At 37.2% G+C, this 12,400-nt stretch overlaps 1 protein-coding gene across 3 annotated transcripts; it reads left to right on the top strand.

The window, feature by feature from the left end:
- Positions 1–725: 725 nt before the first annotated feature.
- LOC114352380 (protein FAM151A) lies at positions 726–10,917 on the top strand. 3 transcript variants are annotated; one of them, XM_028303971.1, is made up of 6 exons: positions 726–809; positions 1,197–1,355; positions 4,253–4,354; positions 7,502–7,746; positions 10,138–10,380; positions 10,665–10,917. In XM_028303971.1, the coding sequence occupies exons 2-6, from the start codon at positions 1,322–1,324 to the stop codon at positions 10,893–10,895; spliced, it is 855 nt and encodes a 284-aa protein (XP_028159772.1). In that variant the 5' UTR covers positions 726–809; positions 1,197–1,321; the 3' UTR covers positions 10,896–10,917. The 3 variants fall into 3 exon arrangements, with proteins under 3 accessions (XP_028159772.1, XP_028159771.1, XP_028159773.1); XM_028303970.1 differs by having other exon boundaries at positions 789–809; positions 1,277–1,355; XM_028303972.1 differs by lacking the exons at positions 726–809; positions 1,197–1,355 and adding an exon at positions 3,870–3,974.
- Positions 10,918–12,400: the final 1,483 nt, after the last annotated feature.

Genomic DNA, 12,400 nt, shown 5'->3' with positions numbered 1-12,400 from the left:
TAGACCTCGTTAAGGGGACAATATGTCATCGTTGGTCTTTTATCCGAAGTACGTACCGCCGGCTGCATATAGCGGCGGACGCGCTTTGTATTGCAATTTGCACTTTTCTACACGTGAGCGAGCACAGTAGAGTACTAGAAACCTCAATGTCAGCGGAACTGGACCAAGTGGGCGCTTAGGACCCGTATTTCGAATGCACTAATCTTAAATCTAACTGACAAGAACATGTGATTGGTTGAATTGATCGCTAAGACCAATTACAAGCTAGATTTTGTCGGAGTTCCAATCCAGTTTTAAGCATTTTTTTCTGCACGAACGATCCGCATTTTATAGAATATTATTATGAAATTCATCACTACATCAAAGTTTGCTTGTCTGTATAAAAGAGCAGCATGTTAAGTTGGAAATAAACAAATAATATCACCTGCCCATCCTACATTTTGTTTTGTTTTATCTAATTAAATGAAGCCGCAACGTCATATTTTCAATCATGCAAAGTTATTAGCTCAATAAAGAGGATGCCATTCATAGATAATTAAATATTGTGTTTATCATTCGTTGGCAACTATCAAACAAAACTAGAATAATCTAATCTACAAAATATTGGAAACATAGATAATACCTCTATTAGATTTTTCTGAGACTCATCTGGAAACCGAAATAATCTCGCAAAATAAATGATAAAGTCAAAAGGTCTGGTTTATCAGTTTAATACTTTCTGTTGTGCATTCAAGTTGTATTTTGTGCTATAGTTGCACGTAAGATTTGAATTCTACAAAAGATTCACAGAATCTCTCTTTATTATGAAGGTAGGGTTGGTAGGGTTCGTTGGACACAACTAAGTAACACTACTTAATACTGGTTATTTAACTCGTCAGAATTTTTAAAGAGGATTTTGTTGGGTTACGCAACAATATACTTAATTTCGTATTTGTTAGAAGTTAAAAGATTATTTGGGGTCCATAATTAATTCTACAAAGTCTGCAGGATGGTTAAGGATGAGGATCTATGCCATTGGAACTTCCTTTTGCAATTGACCAAATCAGAATTCTACTTTACGATTCACGGAAACACTGCACTAGACCATATAAAACATAGCCCTAAAACCATCTGATGAAAACTGCCCTAAAAACCTTTGCAACGACAAATATCACAAATAAATCAGATTTCCAAGCAGACCCGGGCTTTATTTCTAGTTGTCCTGCTGACGTCCACATCCCTCCCGAGTCCTTGCCACCAATCGCGCCAGTAAATTGGGCAATTTGCCAATTGGCAGGACAGACGCGCGCGGCCAGTGCCGGCGACCGGCCAGTACGCCAGCATGATGTGGTGGACGCTTCTCGTGGCTATAGCAGGTTGGTGGTTCATATAGTTTTAGGCTAAGTTGCACCTTAACTTTAACCGTAACTATAACTGGTGTTTTTGTTCTCTTCTTCTTCGGAGTTGGACAGACTTTTGATGTTTGTTAAAGTTAAAGTAAGATGGTGCAAGCCAGGGTCTGGTAATCTCGCAAACAAAATTAAATATGGAGGTTTAACACAGATTTAGTGGAGAGATTAGTGGTGGGAAAGAACCTCTTTTTGACAGAAAAAAGAATCAATCTTGAGATTACAGAGTAGACTTTTATATTGTCTGCGAGGTTGCCAAAGATTTAACAGATTTACTAGTTCTAATACAACTTCTCCTATCAGACAATAGATTTCAAAATGTGGTGTACGAGTAATCTGATGTGAAATAAAAAGCAGGAAAAAGCGGAACAAAGTAACTGATAACTTTATTCGCTATAGCCGTAAGGTTTATGATTGTTCTACCATCCATAACTTTAGAAAAAAATATTTGGAATGCCTAGTTTTAAATTGATTTCACGGCTAATGGCTTAACAGAAGTACCACGACTATTATAAGACCTAGTCATGGCTGATATTCTTCTAAAACCCCGTGTCAAACTTTTTGTGTCACCGCATTTGGTAACGTTTGCAAAGTAAGCACGTACCACCACACCACAGCAGGGCAAAGACTTTACCTCAACTGCGGAGGGTGGCTTAAGCCATGGCCAGTGGCCACGCAATGGGAACATCTAAATCTTCTTCTTCTCCTTTATGGCTATTGTGTTTCCACATTTGCTAAAGTGTTCTAAGATGATGACCTATTTCTAAGATGATGACAGGCTACGCATGTGATATTGCCATTTGACGTGATATGCAACAATGTTAACAGCATTGTTGTGTTCCGGCAGTTAGAGGTAAGATAGCCAGTTCCTCCGTGGTAGAGGATTCTGGGTGAAGCTCGCTTCCACCTTCGGCCTGATCGTCACTTACCATCAGGTGAGATACAGGCCAAGAGTTTCCTCGTTGTAAATAAAAAAATAATATGCGCTTACTTTAAACCGTTATTGGTCTGATTAGGCTATTGACACCAGGTTTGTGACCTCAGTTCTCACAGTCCATATGATAAAAAATGATAAACATCATATTAGGGTTGTGCTGAAGCACATTGGGTGTTAAGATAATAATATTCATGATAGATTTGTCGTGTACAAGTGTTAAAGACTACAAAGATAGTCGCATATCTTGACTATTGGAGGTCTCTTCGGAATTTGCAGCGTCTTCCAAATCTTTTTGACCTGCAACTGCAACCTGTAGAGTTCAAACCTACGTATATGTATAAGTAAGCAGATAACTATTTCGATCTTTAGCATCTGTATCAGGTACTTGATGTTTTAGATGAACTTGAATCAAACAATAAACGATATTATGTTTGCTGATAAGCACTGTTGGTCTCGGGGTGATAAACTAGATTTTATCTGACTGACTTTGACTACAACGGATGAACTGAATATTTTCTGTATGGAAAAAAATCGACTGCCTCCAGTAAAATATGACTCTTTTCTCTCTTTTATCGAAAGTGTAATAATTAACTAAAAGTACCTACCTGCTTACTTTATATTTACTTACAGCAGAAGGCAAAAATCTATACGACCAAGCTATAATACCTAGACTTCAGTCAAAGTACCTATCCCCCTAGAGGACATACATAAACACTAGACCGTCCCACTCGCCGGGAACTAATCGCTGTGTCCCCTAGCCCCGCTCATTGGATGAGTTGTTACCTGAATAAATCACAATTCCTATACAAGAGGGATATGAATCTTCATACAACAAGCTATTCTTTGTGCGGTCTAATAACTGTTAACTGGACGCTAGTTTAAAAACGCCTACATTATTTATCTCATGCAAAAAGACGTCCGAGTAATTGCGCTGTTGAAAATTGTGTAGGCGTTGGGAAAAAACGTCTTAAGGCACGCCAAAAGATAAGAATGCTTTTAAATCTTAATAAATAACGACATTTTACAATAGAATATACAGTAAAATTGCTCACGTCCTATTCCAAGAAATTCTGAATTAACCCTAATTAATATTTAGGCGTCCCGTTGACCTAAATAAAAAGATAACAATCTAGATTTTAGCTAGTTTTATTTCATTGAAAACTGAGCCAGTGAAATTAGCTAACTGTGTTTATCTAGATAGCAAATCTAGAATCGTGCCAAGTTTACTTTGTTGTTATTTTGAGAAGTCTGATGTTTTTAGCAATATAATTTTAGAACAAAGAAAGTCAGGAAATGAATATTAAATCTTTGAAATGTCTGAAATAACTTTAGGATAGTGAAGACTACAAATTTAATAAGAAGATAGTAACGCTAAAATAACTATTTAGGAGGTAGATGTTAATTTTAGTCAATGTGATAAAAATAATAAATGATGATCTTTAAAACAAAGGAAATCATTCGTCATGATTTAGGTATTAACATAACCCACATAAAATACATTGTCATTAGCGGTAGAAATCGGAACTACAATATTTTAGGCCAGTTTCATGACCACTAGCGCCAGTGTCAAACAGCGAAAGGCCGGGCTATTTTTATCCGTCAATGTTATTGTTTGTAAAATCGTGATACATTTAATTTACTGCACTTTTGTGAGTAACAACATTTTACATAATGCCCAATACATAATACCTACTTACTAAAAACGTTTAAATAATAGATATTTTGTCAATTTGGAAACAAAATTATCAGAAGTAATTTTGCCGATTTGTGACAGATCACAGATGACAGCACACGTTGCTGTCATGAATGACGTTTCATTGAGGCAGTTTGACATTTTACTTTTTTTAAACTCTAGCTTAGGGATACTAGACTATACCTACTCAACATTTTATTACAAAATATTAAATTAAGTTAATTATTTTTATAGTCACTTTGGTGAGCTGCGACGAAGAAGCAATGAAAAACCTGACTACAGTAACCTGGGCACATGCTGTGAACAACAAAACGTACCTTGAAGCCGCATTAGCAAGTAAGTTAAATAAGAAACTATATTACTTGAGACAGATGGCGTTAGAAGCAGATTCCACAATGAAGTTTAACTATTGAAGAATTAAATGCAACAAGTTTAATGAATCAAAGTATATCCCTTTTAATATCTTTCGCACCACTGAAACTTTTGTAGTTTAATTATGTAATACCAATAAAAAAAAACAAGTCAAGGCTCAGGGAAAAATAAAAAATAGGAGAAATTATAACTAAACGTTATTTACTACTTAATATTTTATCCTCACTAATAAATGTACAAACTCGTATTTAAGGATGTTTGTTACTCTTTCACGCAAAAACTACTGAACGAATTTTGATGAAACTTTATATTAATTTGGTAGTTTGTTTAACATTAGATTAACAATATTTCACCCGCAACAGTTACTTTTTAAACAACCTTCCTTCCTTGTCGTTATACATATTATACACGATCAGGGTATAAGCCTAGCTTGACGCTAACTGTATTTGTTTCCAATTAAGTATGTAAATAAACCTTATAGGCTATTAAGTTTTAATGGTTTTTATATTAAACTAGCTTTCCGCCCGCGGCTTCGCCCGCGTGGAATTTTGTCTGTCACAGAAAAACTTTATCGCGCGCGTCCCTGTTTCAAAAACCGGGATAAAAACTATCCTATGTTCTTTCCCGGGACTCAAACCACGGTAATACTATCTATACAGTATTCCAACTCGGCCATATTTTTGAAATAAATGTCAACAGCCCCGCGGTACGTCACGGTATGACAACATGCAATAGGGCTGCCCACCTACAGTACCCATTCTAATTTACATCTGTCTACTTAGAATTTCTATCTAGTTTTGTGATTGTATTTTTTTTTATTTAGACAATCAAAATACTTTGTGAATGGAATAGGATAAAAATGCGTGTTGTTTTGTGTTAGTAGATTTAATTTAAAAAAATATACTAAAATTATTTTGAATCTACTAATCATAATGAGTACCTACTTAATGACCTGTTACTTTAATTTCAGGCGGATGAAGTCGTGGGCAAAAGCTGGTTTAATACAATATAATTTTTATTTCAAATCAAACTGACTGAAAATGACCATTTTTGACTGTTAATAACTTGTTTTTGACAAATTTGACCGTAAATGACGGTAGTCAAATTCAATCACCTTAGTCATTTACAACACTAGCTAGGCCATCGACGTCCGTTCGGCACATTCGCGACACCCCTAACCCTAACTTTTGGATTTCGGACGCGTCCCGAGATTTGAAATTCGAAGGAAAGCTCGCGTTTCGTCGGTTTATATGAAGTTATAATACTGTATGATATTATTACCGTGCTCAAACTATCTCTATGCCAAATTTCATCAAAATCGGTTGCGAGGTTTAAGCGGGAAAGCGTAACAGACAGACAGACAGACAGACAGACAGACAGAGTTACTTTCGCATTTATAATATTAGTTGGGATTGTACACCGACAAGAAAGTCGAAATCGAATGCATAATTTATGCCGTTTTATGCGCATGCGACGGCTAGACTAATAAATTCCGCGGCATTCCGGCCAGCTGCGGCTTCTGTTACACGCTTTAAATGCCTATAAAAACATCGTTTATCCCTGTCATCGTCCGTGTGACAGACAAAGATGGCGCGGTCTGTTTTGTTGCGAAAACAATACTTGACGCAAGCGTAAAATTGTTGGGGGTGTGGTCTTGAGGATAAGATAAAGCGACAATACAAAAAGCTTCAAAAAGATGAGGTTGAAATGAGTACCAATTTAGGAAATTAAAGTAAGATAAGGTTGCAGGCCTATGTTTAGTAGTGGACTTCTTGTGGTTGAAGATGATGATGAAGTGTAATTGATACAAAAAATCTTAATATTAGTCAAACTTTCCCAAAAACTGGAAAGATCAAAAGAGATCACTAATAATCTACTGACTGACCTGAATATTCTCGCCACTATGTTTGGTTGAAGTTGTAGAAGCTCTTCAAGCTGCCAGATCGCAACCTGGAAAGAAGGTGTCATCATCATTGTCATATCAGCCATAGGACGTCCACTGCTGAACATAGGCCTTCCCCAATGATTTCCATATTGATCGGTTGGTCATAGCGGCTTGCATCCAGCGCCTTCCCGACTACCGTTATGAGGTCTTCAGTCCACCGTGTGGGTGGACGTCACACGCTGCGTTTTTCGGTACATGAAAGAAGAAAGTGGACTGAAATGAACTCGTTCGATGGCTTCCTCATTGTGGATAAAAAAAACTTATTTAGGCGTAACCTAAATAAGTTCGTTTCAGTCCAAATTCGCTTGCATCTTATGACTTGTCCAACCCAGTCCAGAAATAGGCGATTCCAGCAGCCAGGCCGGCCAGGCCTTCCTAGAAACAGCAGTTAATAACAATTACCGCGATGACGGATTTAGGCTTCACACGTCTAATTGTTGTAAACTAATTGGTTAGTTCATACTATGGCATAAGCGTTCTTGCGGTTGCATTCTTTCAGGATGCGTCAAGTTCACCAGAATATGGAAAACTAATTAAATAAGTACATTACCTTGGTGCATAACTAATTAGATACTCATGGTCTTATAATTTATGTATCAATACAGTTGCACTCTTTATTATTTATACTCGAAGGATGGTTACCTACGCCTATTTGTGATAATAACATTCATGTTTACTAAAAACATATTATTTTGAAATTATTGATGATTGGCCAATGCTCTTCAACTTATTTATAACGCTTATTTTTTATCCTAAATTACAATCTTTTCAATAAGGAAACTTAACCCTACTCCTTAAAGATCAGGTAGAACAAGACCGCGGACTAAAATGCGCCTGAATATTCCGTGATCAAGACAGGGTAACAGGACCCATAGTTATCAGTTAAGATAAAATCATACTACGCTGATTAAAAGTACCTACAATTAGTTCCATTATCGTCATCGGGTCATTAAATCTCCACTCCGACCCCCCTATTTCATCTCACGAATGGAGGATTAATAAGGTTTAAGTTTAAAATTGGCACGACAGATTAGATCCCCCTAAGGGGACAAGTTAAGTTGCAAAACCCAATGCTTATCAGAAATTGAATTTCCACGTTTCACTACAAGCGATGTTTGTTTGTAAAAGCGCTTTGCAGAAAATAAATGACTCTTATGTTCCCCCAGGCGATGTGGCCATGTTGGAAGCGGACATAGTAATGGGGCACATCAACGGAAAAGAAGGACCCCCTATTCCGGTGATGGCGCACCCCCCCGCCACCTCCTCCGACCTCAGTCTTTCCGACTTCCTGTCCACTGTGGCGCAGTACAACAACGTCAACGCGAAGCAGAAGGGCGTGAAGCTGGACTTCAAGAGCATCGACGCGTTTGAGAAGGCGCAGGCGCTGATCGCACCGTATTCTAAGCCTGGGGTAAGATTATTGTTCTTTTCAGATTGAAAGTCTGCAGCTGGACGAAAGCCTTCGTAAAGAAGCCATAAACCACTGCTTTCATTCAGCCTCTATTCATAAATTTGGTGTCGGTTCTTTGAGCATTGCTGCAAATGGGGTAAGAATGATGTTCCACTGTAGGATGAAAAACTTATGAAATCGTCCGAAAAGCTATCCCTTTAGAAAAACGGTCAGTTGATTAAGTTTTGAAGGTTATGTGACTAAAATATTATGGATACAAAAGTTGTTTTAGAAATATTGAGGATACGAAAGAGGATGTGGAAAAGGAAGAAAACATTATCAAGATATTTTGTAGTTCAATTTTAAACAAACCTGACGGAAATTGAAAGGGGGAGATAGTGGATCTCGAGATCAAAAGAATTGTGCTCTTTTTATTCTGAAATGACGAATCAATGACTCATTGCCATTAGTCAACATTTTATGTGTATTTTGGGATCCCATTTTTAAAATTAGGATTTATTTACTAATTTTAAAAATGCCTTGTCCCATTTTTTCGAAAATGACCTTTATTTTAGCTGGTGCTGAAGTTTTGAATGAGTTTTCTGAAATGCTTTCTTTCCCTTGAACGTGTAAGTCATGTGTAAATATTGTTTGATCATATTAAATTGTGTTGAAATATGTTTATTTTGGCGCGACTCAATGGTTAGGTACCTAATTACGTATCATCTGAAGCAGAAAATAAAACCAATTTCTTTTCAGTCAGCCTGTAACGCGAACGGTATGACTATTTCTAAAATACATACTAAAATAGCATTGTTTTTAAAAACTTTCTTTTCAATTCTTCGAAGTACTGGAAAATAAAGCTTCTTTTTATCGTTTTCTGGTGAGATAAAGATACTGTTTTGGATGTGTGTAACAGTGTATGAATTATTTACGATTTGTCACATCATGTGTGGCCGGCGAGTTTTAAAGTCTATACCTACATGTATTGAAAAACCGGCCACCGGTAACCGCTCTCATATTTCATGGAAAAAGAGAAGTTTTTTTATGCAAACAAAAATAAAAAGCCACAAAAACAATACTTGCAGTATGTGCCGTTTGCGCAGCTGCAAGATGGATTTTATTGCCTAAAAGCTTACACAAGGTTATGAAATAAATCTACTAAAAAGATAAAACGTTGAAAAAAAAAAGAATATTTTCAATTGTGAAACAATAATAAATAATTTATTGTGCTTCATTGATCGTCATTTTAAAAACAGTTTTCAATTGGATTTCAGGCAACTGTTCAATAAGTTCATTTGGCCTTGAAAATATCAAATAAGTCAATTCATAAATCCATAGTCCGTTCTGTATCAGTTTCTAAATCTTGGTATTATGAGACTTGAAGTTTGGCAGTTTACAAAAAGCTAAAAAAAAGTTCTTAATCAACCTGTATTTAAAAAAATCAAGACGATTATGCACAGATGCTTTAAACTCTAATTAATATTTTCATATTAATAAAACAAATGAATTAATCATGGCCGCCACATGCTTGTTAATTAACATCCTCATTATAATGAATCTGGCGTTTGTTTTTTCCCAACGCGCGCAGACAACGGGCGGGCGGGACTACTTAATCAAGGCAATCAAACTAACTGCTTAGTCATGGACACCCCTTGCTTAAATGAACTTATAATGTCAAAAGTTAGGTCGGTAGTCCACATAAACACTAGCTTCAAGTCTTCAATTCGGTGGCTTGTCTTTCATTAACACATTTTTGGTGTTAAAATTGTATAAATATTATTAAAAAGTAACAAACTAAAGAAAAATGACCAACTTTTATCTGAAAAAATATACTATTGTAAATCTTCAGAAGATTAATGAGAGCCTTCAGGAAGATGAATGGTGCCGTACCTTAACTTTTAATAAATTTATGTCTGCTAATTATAAATTTCATCGATTTTTTGTAGACATGCAGTGGACGCAACGTTTAGCCAGGCATGCGCAAGCGCACATGTGCAAACATCTTCCGCGTATCATTACCAATTGTAATCGCGTTTGCCAAGAAAGCCGCTTTTTTTCGAATCTCCTTGTAATGCAAAGAAGCCACTTCGATTGGAACGTTTGGTTTTTGATCACAGCTTGAGATATGACCGATTTTGACGTCGAAAAAATATCGGATGTATGATGTATTAAATGATGACGCAATTTTTGAAATGATGGAGCCATATTGCGTCACGCACGTTACCAGGCATTTCCCTTCAAGTTCTTTTTCGTTACCATACTTCGCCCGATATTGCACTTTTCTACTGACAAATGTAGCCAAATGTAATCTTAAAGATATTAAAGATGTTATATTACTTAGAAATACTAAGAAAAGTAGGTACAATTTAACGTTGAGAACGATTCTCATTCCTCATTTATTATTCTCAGGTGACCTTCCCGTTATGGCTGAATGCAGACATCCTCCCCGGCCCAGTAGAAGCTACCACACCCCCAGTGGACCCCTCAAAGTTCCTCAAGCTGGCCTCAGGACACCCCCGAGCGGTGCTCTCCGTCGGATGGACCACGAAAATCGGGGGGAACATTACAGAGGGAGAATACAGCAGGGAACAGATCGGAACCATGCTGAGGATCTTACACGAACACCATATCAACCAGACTGTCACCTTTCCTGTGAGTTTTCTAGACTATCTCAGGGATACTTAATATTTTGATGGAGGCTCATCTCATGGTAGCCACAGGTCAGATTGCTGACTGCTATCTTCATACAAAGTCTAACAATGAGTCCCAATATGACTTATCATTAATAAGATTATTAAGATGAACTAGATCTGCTTTCTAAAAGGCTCTACTGAATGAATGATGAAGACTTTCAAATTACGTGTGAATATTTAAAAACACGCTCTGTGTTCCATTTTACATCCTCAGATTTCTGGTAGAACCCCTCAATTTCGCAGGTCCGCGCCGGCATAGCATCGAACAGCCAGCCCGTTGTCCTGGACCTGCTCCGGGAGACTTCGTACCTGAACTCTTCAATGACGGTCTGGTCCAGTGAGGGAGACGCCGTGGAGGTGGACCGTTTGCGCGCCCTGATCCTGACGGTGGGACTCGAGAGGACGTACCTAGATGTGCCTCACGAGCTGGCTGCGAGGCTCCATCTGCCCCCGGCTGATGTATCTAAGAATTAAATAGAGTTGATAGTTGCTAGTACAGTTGCGTTTTATTCACCTGTCTTTTTATTTTTTTCCTGATCCATGGACACTATGGACAGACAACTTCAAGAAGATAGCTGGCAGTGGCCTGATGATCGTGCGATGTAGCGCTCCTTGTTGATACTGACGATGATTCTTTGAATAGATATTATGCTCTTAACTTCTTTCTATTTCATAAGTCTTTAGACATTTATACTCGTAGTTGCAACTAATTCAAATTCTCCCAAAGCAACAGGGGCCTCAGAACCGTTTCCAAAGAAATCTTGATGCCCCCAACGAATATGATAGATAAATTCCACACACTTTCTCAGTAATTAAAGACTTGCGAGTCCTTGTTATTGAAATTCTCATCGAGATGCGGCATTTTACTTTGTCTCACGCCGGACGATCTTCCCACGGGAATCTAAACCTTAATGGAACTTAATAAAGACGATGGGAAGTGCATAAAAGAATTGGTGGTTGGTTTGTCTGCTTCAGATCTTGATATAGGAATGCAGACTTTAGTTGTTTGTAATAAGGGTGCTGGGATACGTAAAGGAGTGTTGGCGGATAGGGTGTCGACCTCACACATGTGGCGGGCATATGGTCGAAGGTTCGCACCATGAGCGATTGTCATTCATGATTTGTAGTCAGTGACTGGACTGAATAGGGTTGTTGGAGGGTGATTAGAAATTTCATATTTTTGTAGGTTATGAAAATATTATAAAAAATAACACAGTCAGCTGCTTATTAATTAAAAAATGATGCAATCTGTGCATTGGGTATGCCTTCTCCTTTTTATGAGATAGAGCATGTTGTTACTCCATCATTCTACAGAACATTATCGTAATTTACATAAAGATTAACAATATTTAGGTACTGTCACACCGACTACAATAATTGATACAAAACACCGAGGAAAATATAAGACAGAAAATAATATAATTTTAATAAAAGTTTGAGGCAACCCTGCGTAGAGTCGATTCAATCCTCAGAATGTGAAATGGCATTGTAAAGGAAGTGATATCTTCCTTGCAATTATCGGCATTCGACGTGGTGGTATTGGCACACTGGTTCTAATAGCGAATAGGAAGACTATCTACGAGTACTATGTTTATTTGTGTGTGTACATAATTATAAAAAGTTAAGGCTATTTCTCATCGCCACGGTTCTCATCGTCACCTTCGTGGCGAATTTTATTTCTAACTTATTTCAACTTTTTGTAAACAAAAATTGTAGCGCTTGATGTGAAGATTGTATTCTCAGTAAATCAGTCAAATAGTGAGTCTCGTTTGGAAGCTTTAACGTTTTGAATTTTTTGATGCCACGAAAGTGATTCTGTACTTCACAGCAATATTTTTTTCAAACTTTACTACTGTAAATGACTCTAAAGTGTTTATAAAACATATATTTTGTCTTATTTTCATAGATAAATAGCAATAACATAATATAAATAGGTACCTACTTAAATACAAGATAAAATTTTACCGATTACGTCACCT

The sequence above is a fragment of the Ostrinia furnacalis genome, unplaced genomic scaffold, assembly GCF_004193835.3.
Source record: "Ostrinia furnacalis isolate ACB-3 unplaced genomic scaffold, ASM419383v2 OfSCF1345, whole genome shotgun sequence".
NCBI classification, from domain to species: Eukaryota; Metazoa; Arthropoda; class Insecta; order Lepidoptera; family Crambidae; genus Ostrinia; species Ostrinia furnacalis.
The sequence above is the reverse complement of the archived record's forward strand: the minus strand, read 5'-3'. Positions and strand labels throughout refer to the sequence as shown.

Bases quoted from the DNA above. Each gene is read 5' to 3' on its own strand.
- LOC114352380 (XM_028303970.1), top strand. The intron at 7,747-10,137 runs GTAAGATTATTG...TATTATTCTCAG, and splicing joins CACCGTATTCTAAGCCTGGG to GTGACCTTCCCGTTATGGCT. The intron at 10,381-10,664 runs GTGAGTTTTCTA...TCAATTTCGCAG, and splicing joins ACCAGACTGTCACCTTTCCT to GTCCGCGCCGGCATAGCATC.